At 42.7% G+C, this 14240-nt stretch overlaps 1 protein-coding gene across 1 annotated transcript in view; it reads right to left on the bottom strand.

The window, feature by feature from the left end:
- Positions 1-224: 224 nt before the first annotated feature.
- LOC127693623 (leucine-rich repeat-containing protein 37A-like) overlaps positions 225-14240 on the bottom strand; it is a 74442-nt gene continuing 60426 nt past the window's right edge. The window contains exons 10-16 of the mRNA XM_052194615.1: positions 10392-10510; positions 6420-8167; positions 5427-5531; positions 2003-2049; positions 582-615; positions 385-509; positions 225-303 (exon numbers count right to left, since the gene is read on the bottom strand). Coding sequence (XP_052050575.1) covers positions 225-303; positions 385-509; positions 582-615; positions 2003-2049; positions 5427-5531; positions 6420-8167; positions 10392-10510 — 2257 coding nt within the window. The remainder of the gene's footprint in view (positions 304-384; positions 510-581; positions 616-2002; positions 2050-5426; positions 5532-6419; positions 8168-10391; positions 10511-14240) is intronic.

Genomic DNA, 14240 nt, shown 5'->3' with positions numbered 1-14240 from the left:
TATTCAAATATATGAACCTGTGGGGGCCATTTTCCTTCAAACCACCACATTCATCTTATTTACTTCAGGTCACAAGCCTTGCACGGTAACTGCTTTCATACAATGGGGAGAAGCCATCTTTACTGGCTCACAATCTCATCTGCTGTGCATCAGTTTTCAAGTATATTCACAAAGACCTTTGACACAAATCTACAAAAAATAATTTATTAATAAATGATAGCAGATCATTCTGAGGCTTCAACTACTTCACTGTCTTCCTCTTCAGGGATCTTCATTGTCACTGAGGGTTCTTTCTTGATACCCCTGGAAGAACAATGCCAACCAAGGCTTTCAATTTTTGAAATGAAAAACTTGCCCTTAGCTCCTCATTGACTAGATATTTACCATAATTCATCCTGAGTGCTATACTTCTCGGAAGATATCTTAGCTCCTATATCAGACATACTTTCCTTGTTACGTTTGAATACATTTCTAAGTGTCGGTAGCCACCTTAGTCTGACATTTTTTCCCTAGGAAACAGAAAGAGACATTAATTTGGCTTACCCTGCCATCTCCTCCACAGCACCCAGTCTCAGACTTACCTGACTCTTTCCTTCCCTGTTGTATTTCTTACCCCTTGGAAGAAAACACATACAAAAGTCAGTTAGTGACTGAGTCATTTTCCTTTGTGTCTCTCCTGGGGGATATCTTGGTTCTTCCCATAACAAAAATCACCCCAGCCCTGGGACTTGAGAACAACTCAACATGCATGCCTGGCTTCTAGGAGCTTTTGTTCTAAGGGCCCCACAGGCCTCTGGGGAGATCTTTGTCTGTGGGTTGTCGTGGAGCATAGCCAAAGTGCCTGCATGACTAGAGCCCCACTGACCCCTTTGGACACCCTATCTCTTTGAAGAAACCACCCTGGGCAGAAGCATTTTCATTTTGCTCTCCAGAGCCTTTCCCATTGGCGACTTTAGACCAACTCCCACTTACAGATTTTCTGAGGTGAGGGAGGGGGCGCTCCTGTTTGCCAAGCTCCAAGTGCAATGCTCGGGTCTACAGCTCAGCTCATAAACTCAGAATTTCACCCTGAAGACTGCCTCTGACGAGTGAGTTGTGAGAACAGTTTAAAGGACGTGGCTAGTTGGGCCAGCACTTGGGAAGCGGAAATAAGAGTTTTGAGGCCAGCCTTGGCTACATAGGAGTTTCAATCCAGCCTGAGCTAAGTATGAAATCGTGTCTTCAAAAAAAAAAAAAATGTGGTTGCAGCTGTACCTGAAGTAAAAACGTTATTGATGACTGAAAAAAAAAAAGATAGTAAAGGACATGACTAGCACCAACATACACTGGCCATCCTTTCTGATTCCAAGAGAATTAGGAAACTCAGGTTGCATTTTCCAGATGTAGGTAGATACTGTAAAGATTTATAATGAAGCATGACCAAAGGTTGAGCACAGTGGAATGAAAGGACAAGGGCTCCACCAGGGGGAATGGTCCTCTTTTTGACATGCCCTAGAAAGTGGCCACAGAGCCAGAAATTTCTTCCAGTCTTCATTTCATTAGAAGAGAGGTACCTTTTTTCCACAATCTCTCCTGGCCATAGTTCTATGAGGTTTGTGTCAGTAAAAGAAAGAACAGAATCAAACAGTGGCCAAGGGGATGAGAAGATGATTCTCCTCCCTGTTCAGGAAGGGCCTGTGTCCTACCATCCACAGCCCTGCACTCAACACTGTGGGCTCCTCTGCTTCTCCCCCGTAGACTGCAATATAGAGCCTCTGGCTGTAGCAGGTAGTGTTAGCAAAAGCTGGTGAAGGCCAAACCTAGGGTTCCCACCCTCTTTGAAGGCCTGATGACACCAGAGGCACCCATGCTGATACCAGCTGCCTCGTTGGCAGCCAGGTAAAACAGAGGATAATATTTTTTCTGGAAATTATTTCCCAATCAGATGAGTGAATTAACTTAGGTGAGTTCCAAGATTTCTGCTAACTCTTAGCTTCTCCTTAAAAGATTTTCTCATATTTACCATGTGGACTTTTCTTCATCTCCCTTTTTTGTTCTGTGGGAATAAACCTGTTTTGGAAGAAAACACAATTCTGATTACCAAAATGACCACTGTCTCTAAATCCACTTATTCCTTTACTTATAACTGAGGTCTTACCTGCTCAGTAAGTACAGAAGTCCCACTGAGCTAGTCTTCCTCTTCTCTTCACAATCTTAAGGTTTTACTTAATACTAATACTGACTGTTTCAGATAAAATTCAGAAAACAATTCCTAATAAAAATAATTTCTGTTAAAAGTGAAAAATGAGAAATTTTTTTAACTTTATCAAAGTATACACCAGGAGCCTAAACAAGGATAAGAGCAAGAAGACGGGCAGGAGGCCTCAGTGACAGCCATAGGACGCCCTGTCAAGACAGTCTCAGTGTGCACAAAAGAGAAACAAGGGGCACATGCTAGGAAGAAGGGGAAAATTAGTCCTATTTGTATTATAAACAAACAAAAAGCCAGAGAGATGAAGTGAAATTGTATTGGAAGCAATAACATGTCAGTAGGGTGGCAAGTCACAAAATGAGGAGATCCGAGAGCCAACTCTGGTGCCCCTCACACAACCTCTACACTAGAAACTGTAAGTACAACATTGATGAAGGAAAGGAATGGAGGGTAAATTTAACTAAAGATGTGAAAGTTCTATATGATAAGCTTCACAACTCTTCTGGAAGAAATGTCAGGCCAGTCTTGACTATAGTTTCAAAACATAGAAGACCAGCACCAGAGAGATAGCTCAGCAAGTAAAGGTGCGTGTAAGTAACCCTGCTTGAGTAAGGTCTATCGCTGGGATCCAACATGGTGGAAAGTCAAGAACTAACTTCCTCTAATCTCCACATGTATGTCCCACTACATAATAAAATTTTTGTTTTGAGGCAGGGTCTTACTATGTAGTCCTGGCTGGCCTAGAACGCCTTATTATAGGTTAGCATGGTCTTGAATTCAGATCTGTTTGTCTCTGTTTCCCAACTAATACTTTTTAATTTAAAAAGCTGAGACTGGGGAGCTGGATCAGTAGTAAACAGCACGAGCTAATCTTCCAGAGGATCCAGGTGTGATTTCCAGCAGCCAACATGGCAGCCTACGACTGCCTGAACCCCAGTCCCAGGGCCCCAGACCCTCTTAGGGTCTCTGCAGGCAGCACATGCACAGACTGCACAGACATTCGTGCAGAAGCAGCTGGACAGATGGCTCAGCACTCATATTAGGTGGTTCACAATTGCCTGTAAGTCCACCGATTCCAATACTGTCTTTTGGCCTCCATGGGCACCTATACACATGGAGCAGGCATAGGGACAAATAAAATTAAATCTTTAAAACAAGAAGGAGAGAAAGGCAGGGGATTTATCTCAAAGACAGATGCTTGCTTTCTTGCCCAAGGCCACATTTGGTGGTGTGGCCCTGTTCCTGGTACTGGAAAGGCAGTAGGACTAATGGAAAAGAACATACAGGTGGTATTTTAGACCAATGAAAAAGACTTATTTAATAAAAACTACCACAAAATAGACTAGAGAGATGGGTCAGTGGTCTGAGTTCAGTTTCTAGCACTCCTCTCAGATAGCTCATAATAGCCTGTAATTCCTGCTCCAGGGCATTTGACACCCTCTGGCCTCTGTGGATACCTATACTCAGGACAAAATTGTACATTAACTTAGGAGAAAAAGGATTCCCTGCCTTCAACCTTACTAAAAAAACAGATAAATGAAACAAAAGGATTGAAAAAATAGAGAAATCTCTTGGGTATGATGGATCATGTGATCCTATCACTAGGGAGCTAGACGCCGGAGGATGAGGAATTGAAGGCTAGGCTAGGTTAAGTGGTGAATTTTTGGTTAACCAGGGCTACTTAAGACCTTGATTCAAAGAAACAAGAAAGGAAAATCAAGAGAAATAGCTGCAAATGAAAAAACAGTGTTAGGAATGTGCTAGAAAGTAGAAAGGGCCTGAGGCGGCAAAGCCTCTTCACCAGAGCATAGCTCAGTGGAAGGAGGCGCCACTGGCAGATGAGTGGCTTTGGTGAGACACTTTCTTTTCCACTGGGTTGTTTTCCTACAAGATATAGTAATGCTCTGGGTGGTCTGCAAAGTTTCCTTGTGCTCTCCAACTCCCAATACTTCCTGTTTGTCCTGTTTGTCACACCAGGGGTGTGAAGGGTAGGCCAGGGGAGCACAGCTCTGCTCTTGGTTTAGCCTGTGAGCCTCAAGCTGCTTCTTCACCTCAGGCGAGGATGGATTCAAGATCCTCCTAGAGAAGCTCTGTCATTAGGTCAGACAATAATGAAGGACTCTGACCTGTGCTCAGCTGGCAAGAGCACCGGCTCTCCTAAGGAGGCCAAAGGCAGTGCTGAGTGAGACTCACTGCCTGCGGATTCAGGGCTGGACAGGTCCTTTCTACTCCTATCTTTTTAAATGACTTGTGCCTTACTTTATCTACCATCCTTTCATTGCTTGGCCACAAAACAGGTGGCTGTGCTATTATCATGTATTCAGTTTTCACCACTGACTAAACTACTAAAGGGCGACATCTCCAAAGTCTTACTAAGTCTAGGAACGTAACTCTTGTTTAGCATGCATAGGCTGTAGATGAGTCCCAGACCACAGTCCCTGTGCACAGTCACTGCACAGTTCGTTTGTCCATTGCTTTTCTGTGTCAGTATTTTCTAGGATATCTGTTTGTGTTTGTTTGCTTGTTTGCTTGTTTAAATAATTTCATGCATTCCTGGCCTGAGCTCACTAAATCACTGAAGATGTCCGTGATCACCCTGCTTCTGTTTCCCAAGTTCTGAAACTACAGAAGCATGCCAAACTTCGTGCTCTGACGATATTTTAAGTAGTGGAACTGAGGGGTTTTTTCGTTCTCTTTTTTGAACACCATTGCTATCTACTACAGACAAAATGCTGGGCATGCTTCCTCTTCTCCCAGGGCCTATCATCTAAACTGGCAGAAGAAATAACAAAAATGTCAATAAATGGAAGCACAAGGGTACACTGGACATACAACAAAAGAGCAACACAGGACTTTACAGAAATCTCCCAGAAGGTCCCAACTACCAGAAGATGTGGAGGGTGCTGTCTGAGCACTGGCCAGCGGACACCCTCCCAGGGGATCGTAAACCAACCCCGTGCTGATCTCTGCTTTCCAGGCTTAAAATTGAGCCTGTCCTCACTGAGAGAGAACTGAGGCAGTGCTCCCGAGTATCTCATGTCAACCATCCCTCTTCCATCCAATCAGAATGTTACGTAAGGACCTGACATGAAGAGACATGCCTCACAGACAGAACACATGGGAACATCACTTGTAGACAGAGAGGGTAAGTGGCTCTGGTTTCCAATTTCCAGGTTCCAAATCTACTACACAGACAGGGTACATTCTGGATATGAGGATGAACTATCGTCCTTACCTCAATGAGACAGAAAATGATAATCAAAACTATTACTACGACGGTCACAGAAATAGCCAAGATGACTTTGTTATTGTAGCCGAACCCTGAGACTTCTTTTGAAATCTGAAATACATAAGATAAATGGACATTTCTGTTGTTAAATAATAATAAAGTGAAAAGAATGAAAGTAGGAGAAGGCCAATTGTTCAAAATCCATTCTTGCTTGAGCTATGCATGGTAACTGATACTTGTATGTAATCTAGCACATAGGCCAATGAGGCTGGAGGATTGCCATGAGTTCTAGGACAACCCTTGACACAATACTAGGCAGGATTATATAGATTATCCTATATAATCTATATTATATAGGATAATCTATAACCTAACCTAGATTATATAATAAGACTATGGATCAATGAAACAAAAAGATGGGCTTGGTGTGGATGGCACACACTTCTAATCTCAGCAGTCTGGAGGCAGAAGCAGGTGGATGTCTATGAGTTCAAGGCTAACCTGGTCTACTTAGTAAGTTCTAGGATAGCCATAAATACATAGTGAAACCCCATCTCAAAAAAAAAAAAAAAAAGAAAAAAAAAAGAAAAAAAAAAAGAAAGAAAAAGGAAAAAAACCAAAAGTCCCCAAACAACCAATAAACGCAAGCAAAACTAAGAGTAGAGTAGACAGCTTAGTGGCCAAGCCCTTGCTTACCATGTGTACAACATCCTGAGTTTAATGCCCAGCACTGTAATATGAAATGTCAATAAGAAAAAAAACTAATAAAAAATTTCTATTTCGGTAGTGTCTAAGATATCAGAATTGGATGTGTTACCTATCTAATGTAATTATTATACTTTGAGTTTTAGGTCGGCTTCTGGCAACAAATTTAAAAGCACAGTGGGAAATCACCTGTCTTGGCTAGGCTAATGTTATGTGGCCAGCAGAAGATCTGGGGTAGGAGCCCCTAGTCATTTCTGAGGAGACTGGGGCCCCCTGTCCCGGCCCTGTCCTCACCTCACTTGGTTCCAGACCCTTCTGTTCGCCTTGGGCTTCTGTGCTCTCGTTGATGTAGTTCTCAATTTTCCACTGGTCTGTATCCCAGTCGGCCCTGGTCAGCTTGAAGTCTTGCTGCTCACTGAGAAGCTTCATCAGGAGGCCTGTTCTGGAGATGAGCTTGGCACAGGACAGCTGCACTTGAATGTCAGAGCAGTCCATCTTCAACGTCCTGATAACATGAGAGATGAGCCTTCTCACATCGTTGTTGGGGATGAGACCCCCCAGTTGCTGGTTGAGATGAGATTCAAACTGTTCTCCTGGTGTCATCAGCGATGGGTAAGCAACTTCTTTGAAGTTGTTGTGTGAGTCAGACTCGAAAATGAAGTGTAACTGTGACTTGTTGGTTTGCTGAACAGTTGGAATTGAGCCAGGTATATTGGGTATCGGTACATCAGAATCTGCAGCAGGATTCTTAGCGGGTTTCTTTTCTGATGCAGTTTCTTCAGACACAGTGATGGCTGGTTTGAGAATATTTTCTCCAACATTATCTGTTGCAGCCGGATTTCTGTCAAGAGGCTTTTCTGTAGAAGGCTCTGGAGCAGGATATAATTCTGAAAAGGGCCTTTCTGGGTAACTCGGGTCTCCTAAGGACGAGAAGACCCCTCGTGCAGGGGAATTGACCAGGTTCCTCACTGCAGAGGAAGCCACCGGCCTCTTAGCGATCAACTGGAAATGAGATTTTTTCTTCCTAAGGTTTCGATGTCTCTGTTCAGGTTGTAAACCTGGGTTAGAACCCTTCGTTCTCTTCACATTAGCATTTGCACTTTCTAAAATGTAAATGGTGTAAGACAAGTCTTTTCGTCTGTCGATGAACTCAGGTAGAGATCTTGTAGTGGGAGCCTGGCCCACCAGGGACGGTTCTGGGGAAGAAGAGACCTCCTCCCCGTGCTCCTTTGGGAGCAAGGGCTCTGAGGGGAAGGAATTTCCCACTGACTCCCTGGGCTTCTGCTCCAGACCGAGCTGCTGCAGCTCCGTGGAGGGTGGGCTCCCGAGCTGTCTGTCCTTGGAGATGTTCTCCACCGGTGTCCGGACACTCTGCCTGCTCCACGGTTTCTTACCACTCGCTTGCTTGAAGTGCCTTTTCTGTATGCTTCCTGTCCCCTTGGGCACCCTGCTCATGCTGTGGAGCTGTCTCTCTGCCTTCTCAATCTCTGCAAGACTGTCTTCCTCTGCCCGGGCAGGTTCCCATCTCTTTTCAAATATTCGGCGTTTAAATTTGGGACCTACATTTTTAGATTTTGCCTTGTGCCTCCCAGGTTTCTCTTCCTTTTGAACCTCATCAATTTCTGTGTCTAACAAATTTTCTAAAAAATAAAGTTTATTCAATTTATTTTTGTAAGTGACATAACTGGACTTAGATTCATTTGTAATAGGAACACTTTCTGTGTCCTTCTGCAAAGATCCCAAGGAATTACCTGCATCTTGTTCATGAGAAAACAGCAGTTTAATGTATGGTAACATTGAGGACATTACGTCTTCCATATTTCCCTCTGAGAAATATGGCAGTATGTAATTTAGTGCACTCATAACATCATTTTCATCACTGAAGTCTATCTTTTCATCCATGGAACTGGAGTAGTTGGCATAATCTTTGTCTGAGCTCCCCCTTTCTGGTTCAATGGTGAGTTCAGTGCTGGTGTTCCCCTTCCGGGCCTGCAACACTTTCATAAATGCTCCTTCTGGATTCCTTATTGATGCTTCTTCAACTGTCAAAAAAGAAGAGAGTGCCTTCAGTCAGAGAGGACTTGCAGCCCTTCCTCAGTCTACAGACATATGCCCTAATCAAATAAATTAGGGGCCAGAAAACGCTGGTGCACCATTAGTTTGTGGGGGAAACGATTTAACTTAATCCTTTGATAAGACAACAAGAGAAAGAAAGAGTGTTGTTGGCATTGTAGCCACCTCATTGTAACAATTCACAGTGTACACAAAGAATGTCTGTTTAAGACAGCCAAATGGACCAGGAGAGCCCAGGGCCTGACGACAAAGTCAGCTCTTTGCATATCTGATCCACCTGCAGAGAACCTTCTCGGGCTCCTATACCCACACTCTCCTATCTCATTTTAAAAGGCCCATTATGCTTACTGTCCCTATCTTTTTAGTGTGCCCTGTGCTGATACACCCACAGCTGACCATGATAATGGATACCCTTTGAGTGGAGAGAGGACAGAAATGCTAAAGCAGATGTCTCTTATTCACATCTGGCTTATATGTTCCAATTTCTTCCCATGGGCTCTGTTGCCACATATTCTAGCTTCTGGAATGGAAGGAGCATCCTTCTCTCTGTGCATCTTCCTGGTTCTTCCATTATATTTGGGACTGGGGGCTATGAGGTATGAGTGAAGGCATGTTTAATTTTCTGGATTCATTCCTCTGTACAGTTCATTTACAGAACAATAGCTATTTATGGATAAATATTACTTGAGTCACAAAATGTACAAGGTCAGAGCTACTCTTGTCTGGGGCCTTTTCTCACTTCCTTTCTCATTCTTACAGCTTCATGTGGTAATCTTCTGACAGTGGGAACGTCAAGGGCACCACTGTGTAGCTATGTTTCTGTCTCAGGAGAACTATTAGGATTTTCCATGGTAGTGAGGGTTCAAGGAGGTGGTGAAGAGAAAACTGTGGGCCTGTGAACAGCCTAGAGTTAGGGGAGATGACTCAGGCATGAAGTGACACCAGTTGATGCTTCTGATATATAAAAGAGGGAAAATGCTTTCCACTTCTAGGGAAGAAGAGAATAATGTAATTATTATTTATATAAAAAGCCAAATGCTCATTCTATTTACTATCCCCTAGAATCAAGGGTAAAGATCTGCATTCAAGCTATTTAGACAAGAAAAGTGACTTCATAGTTTCGAATGAAGTTATTGCCAACAAGCCTAATATATAGAAAAATATTGTAGGACTAAGTATAAGCTATACCACTAAGCTGTATCCCTGTCCTCTTTTAAAATAAAAAGCAAACTGTGGCAGGTTCTTGTGGCAGTGGTATGGTAAAGTGCTCTACTCTCCCAAGCAGGCGCTTGCATGCAGCGGTGCACATGTGTGTGCGTGCCCTTTGCTACCTGCCCAAGAGGAGAGAACAGAAGAGGAGGAAGAAAAGATGGAGTAGTAACAAAGTAACTGACACAAGTAACAAAGGGGCCCATAGCTAGAGAATAAGTTTATAGTGTTAGATCTGCCAAATCTAGACACAGCTTATAAATATAATAACTAGATTTGGTGGTTTCTCTATAGGACTATTAGGGCTGGACTCACTGCTGCATATTCTCACTAAAGTGCCTAGCCTGGCCTTGAACATGGATCATCTGCCTCAGTCCCCTGTGGGCTGAGATTACTTCCACATGCCTCCACACTCAGTTTTGAAAATACTTAAAACTGTGTATGAATGATCTGGTGAGAGAAAAGATTGAGGTTGAAAACAAGTAGGGAGTTGGTCAGTATGGACATGAAGAGCTTTCTGTTCCATTGGCAGAGCAAGAGAAAATCACTGCTCATGTTGAAGAGAAGCTTGAGAGATTATAAATAAAAAAGTATCACTTATAAACTTACAAAAGTAAACTAAACAAAACCAATGTAGAAATGTCAAAAACTCTGAGGGAATTTGCGACCGACTGTACATAAACCAGCTTACAGAGTACAGAGCACCGCATGCCTATGTCAGCATGGAAGCAAAATGGCGAGCAGCCAGCATGGGGCAGAGTCTGTACTCCTTTGTGTCATCCTTCCCATCCACTCCTTTCTCTTGCTTTCTGCATATGCAGCAGTTCTACTTTTTAATCATGTAATAATAACCGAGAGCCCAACTTTCAGCAAGGAAGAAGTTATGGATGAATGAATAAAAATAAGCAATTATTTTTAGTGAATTTTTCAATACTAGCTAAAAATTAAGACAAAATTAAATCATTTATCAGGCAAGAGACTCACGACAATGTGTGGTGTTTGTCAGACATCCAGTATAACAATGCAGTTTGACTGTCTTGCAGATAACTTCAATATCAGCTTTAAATTTGCAGAGGCAGCAGACCATGTGGCTAGGTAAGATCCTATAAATAGAGCGACAGAGAATTGGGTTACTGGAAAAGGGTTACTGAGGTGTAGAAGAGGCAGCCCAAGGCCACCACAGGGTTGCAGAGGAAGGAGTACTTGAGGCATGTGGCATGGGCAGCTGGGTCTCAGAGACTTAATGGCAAATTGCTGCTGATATTGAAAACAATCATGGAGGGTGACATGGATGTTCAATAGACAGAAGAGTGTCAGGGTGGGAGTGTATTCTTGTCAATAGAATATTAAAGTAGGCCTAAAGCAGCCTACTTTAACCCATGCCTTACAGTTAAATAGCAATATGCAAAATATGGATTATTTTCATGTTCCAAAAAGGGGGCTGTTTTGCAGCTCTTTGGTATAGTGGTTGTATAGCAGTGCAAGGCCCTGGGTTTGATTTTAACACACACACACACACACACACACACACACACACAAACAAACAAACAAACATTTTGGGAGATACAAAGAGAAAGAACAAGGGATAATAACAATGAAATATAATATAATGTAAGGAGAATTTGTGAATTCTTAATGATACTCAAAAGAAAAGCAGGGTAGGTCTTTGAGAAAACACTAGCTTACTGATGTGGGAGAAAAAATTGCAACCACCAAGTAACAGTTCAGTCAAGATTATCTAAAACAGTACAATCTTTAAGATCTCAACGGTTCCTAGGTTGGTTCATCCTTCTTTTCTTTCTTCCTTTCTTTCTTCCTTCCTCTCTATTCTTCCTTCATCTTTTTTTTTAAAGACAAAGTCTCTATGCAGCCCTGACTGTCATGAAACTTGATATGTATACCATACTGGCCTCAAAATCATAGATAACATTTTTGTGCACTGTGTGAAGGTACAGAAATGTTGATTTCTGTATCAGCAGAGCTGCGTACTGACTGGATTCTGGTACAGTTATTCTTAAGGTTCATCACCAGTATCATATTTTGTAGACACCCTTCCTCCCTCACCTTTTTATTAGCTTAATAAAGAGTTGAAGGCCAATAGCTGAAGCAGGAAAGAAGGGCAGACCTTCTGGATAGAGAAAGGTACTCATAGAGAAGGGTAGAGAAGTATAAGATTCACAAGCATGCCATGGATATCCCTCAATCAAAGAATGGATAAAGAAAATGTTCATTTACACAGTAGAATGCTACTCCACTATTGAAAACAAGGACATCATGAAATTTGTAGGCAAATAGATGGAACTAGAAAATATCATCCAGAGTGAGGTAACCAAAAAGAACATGCATGGTATGTACTTACTTATAAGTGGATATTAGTCACAAAGCACAGGGTAACCACACTACAATCCACAGACCCAGGAAGCCAAATAACAAGGAGGGCACAAAGGAGAATGCTTGAATTTTGCTCAGAAGAGGAAACAGAATAGATATTGGAGGTAGATGGCAGGAGGGAACTAGGTGGGAGAGAGGAATGTGGCAGGGGAGTCACGTGTAGGGACAGAAGGGCTTGGGGGAATGGAAACTGGTGGTAGGTGGGTGGTGTGTCATCTCTAAGATGTACCAGAGATCTGAGATGGGTGAGGCTCCAGTGAGTCATGGGGTGACTCTAGATGAGACTCCTATCAGTAGGGAATATGGAGCTGAAGTGGCCACCTCCTTTAGTGAGGCAGGACTTCCAGTGGAGGGGTAAGGACACCAACCCACCTTCAACCCAAAATGTGTCCTGCCTACAAGATATGCAGGGACAAAGATGGAACAAAGAGTGAGAGAATGGCCAGCCATTGACCTGTCCAACTTGAGACCGATCCCATGGGCAGCAACCAATCCTTGACACTATTAATGATACAGACAGGAGCCTAGCATAATTGTTCTCTGAGATGCTACACTCAGCAGCTGATGAAAACAGATGCAAATACACACAGCCAAACATTAGATGGACCTTGGAAAGTCTTATGGAAGAGTTGGGGGAAGGATTGAAGGACCTAAAACTGATAGGAACTCCACAAGAAGGTCAACAGAGTCAACAAACCTGGACTCTTAGGGGCTCCTGGAGACTGAACCACCAACCAAAGAGCAATCATGGGCTACATGGGCTAGACCTATATATATATATATATATATATATATATATATATATATATATATATATATATATATATATATATATCAGATGTGCAGAGCTTGGTCTTCATGCAGGTCACCAACAACTGGAATGGGGAATGTTCCTGACTATTGCCTGCCTGTAGATCCCATTAACCTAACTGACCCACTTTGTCTGGCCTCAGTGAGAGAAGATGCACCTAGTCTTGCAGTGACCTGATGCGCCAGGGTGGGTTGGTACAGGGGTGGGGGGAGGAGGAGAGGGGAGTATGGGGGGAGAGGCTGTTGTGTGGGCTGTAATAGCGATGTAAAGTGAATAGATAAATTAATGAAAAAAAAAAAAAAAGAAAGATCGGGACTTAGATAAGAATTTAGATAAGGAGAGGCCTGAAAAAAATAAATCCATGCTAAGTTACAAGCAATGGAACAAATCTTCAGACGAAGAAGCCTATGGTGCCACCTTGTGACAAGACTGCAAAGTGGCAGTCGAAGCCCATTAGAAAGCTATAATGAAGTTGGGCATTTTTTCAGATGCTTCTCAGCCATCTGAAGTTCTTCAGATGAAAATTCTTTGTTTAGCTCTGTACCCCATTTTAATAGGGTTATTTGGTTTTCTGGGGTCTAACTTCTTGAGTTCTTTGTATATATTGGATATTAGCCTTCTATCTGATGTAGGGTTGGTGAAGATCTTTTCCCAATTTGTTGGTTGCTGATTTATCCTTTTGATGGTGTCCTTTGCCTTACAGAAACTTTGTAATTTTATGAGGTCCCATTTGTCAATTCTTGATCTTAGAGCATACGCTATTGGTGTTCTATTCAGAAACTTTCCCCCCTGTACTGACATCCTCAAGGGTCTTCCCCAGTTTCTTTTCTATTAGCTTCAGAGTGTCTGGAGGTCCTTGATCCATTTGGGAAATGCAAATCAAAACAACCCTGAGATTTCACCTTACACCAGTCAGAATGGCTAAGATTAAAAATTCAGGAGACAGCAGTTGTTGGCCAGGATGTGGAGAAAGAGGGAGACAGCAGTTGTTGGCGAGGATGTGGAGAAAGAGGAACACTCCTCCACTGCTGGTGGGGTTGCAATTTGGTATAACCACTCTGGAAATCAGTCTGGTGGTTCCTCAGAAAACTGGGCACGTCACTTCCAGAGGATCCTGCTATACCACTCCTGGGCATATACCCAGAGGATTCCTCAGCATGTAATAAGGATACGTGCTCCACTATGTTCATAGCAGCCCTATTTATAATAGCCAGAAGCTGTAAAGAACCTAGGTATCCCTCAACAGAAGAATGGATGCAAAAAATGTGGTATATATACACAATGGAGTACTATTCAGCCATTAGAAACAATGAATTCATGAAATTCTTAGGCAAATGGATGGAGCTGGAGAACATCATACTAAGTGAAGTAACCCAGTCTCAAAAGATCAATCATGGTATGCACTCACTAATAAGTGGATATTAGCCTAGAAAATTGGAATACCCAAAACATAATCCACACATCAAATGAGGTACAAGAATGGAGGAGTGGCCCCTGGTTCTGGAAAGACTCAGTGTAGCAATAGGGCAAAACCAGAACAGGGAAGTGGGAAGGGGTGGATGGGAGAACAGGGGGAGGGAAGGGGGCTTATGTGACTTTTGGTGATTGGGGGGCCAGAAAAGGGGAAATCA

The sequence above is a fragment of the Apodemus sylvaticus genome, chromosome 10 (assembly GCF_947179515.1).
Source record: "Apodemus sylvaticus chromosome 10, mApoSyl1.1, whole genome shotgun sequence".
Lineage (NCBI taxonomy): Eukaryota > Metazoa > Chordata > Mammalia > Rodentia > Muridae > Apodemus > Apodemus sylvaticus.
The sequence above is the reverse complement of the archived record's forward strand: the minus strand, read 5'-3'. Positions and strand labels throughout refer to the sequence as shown.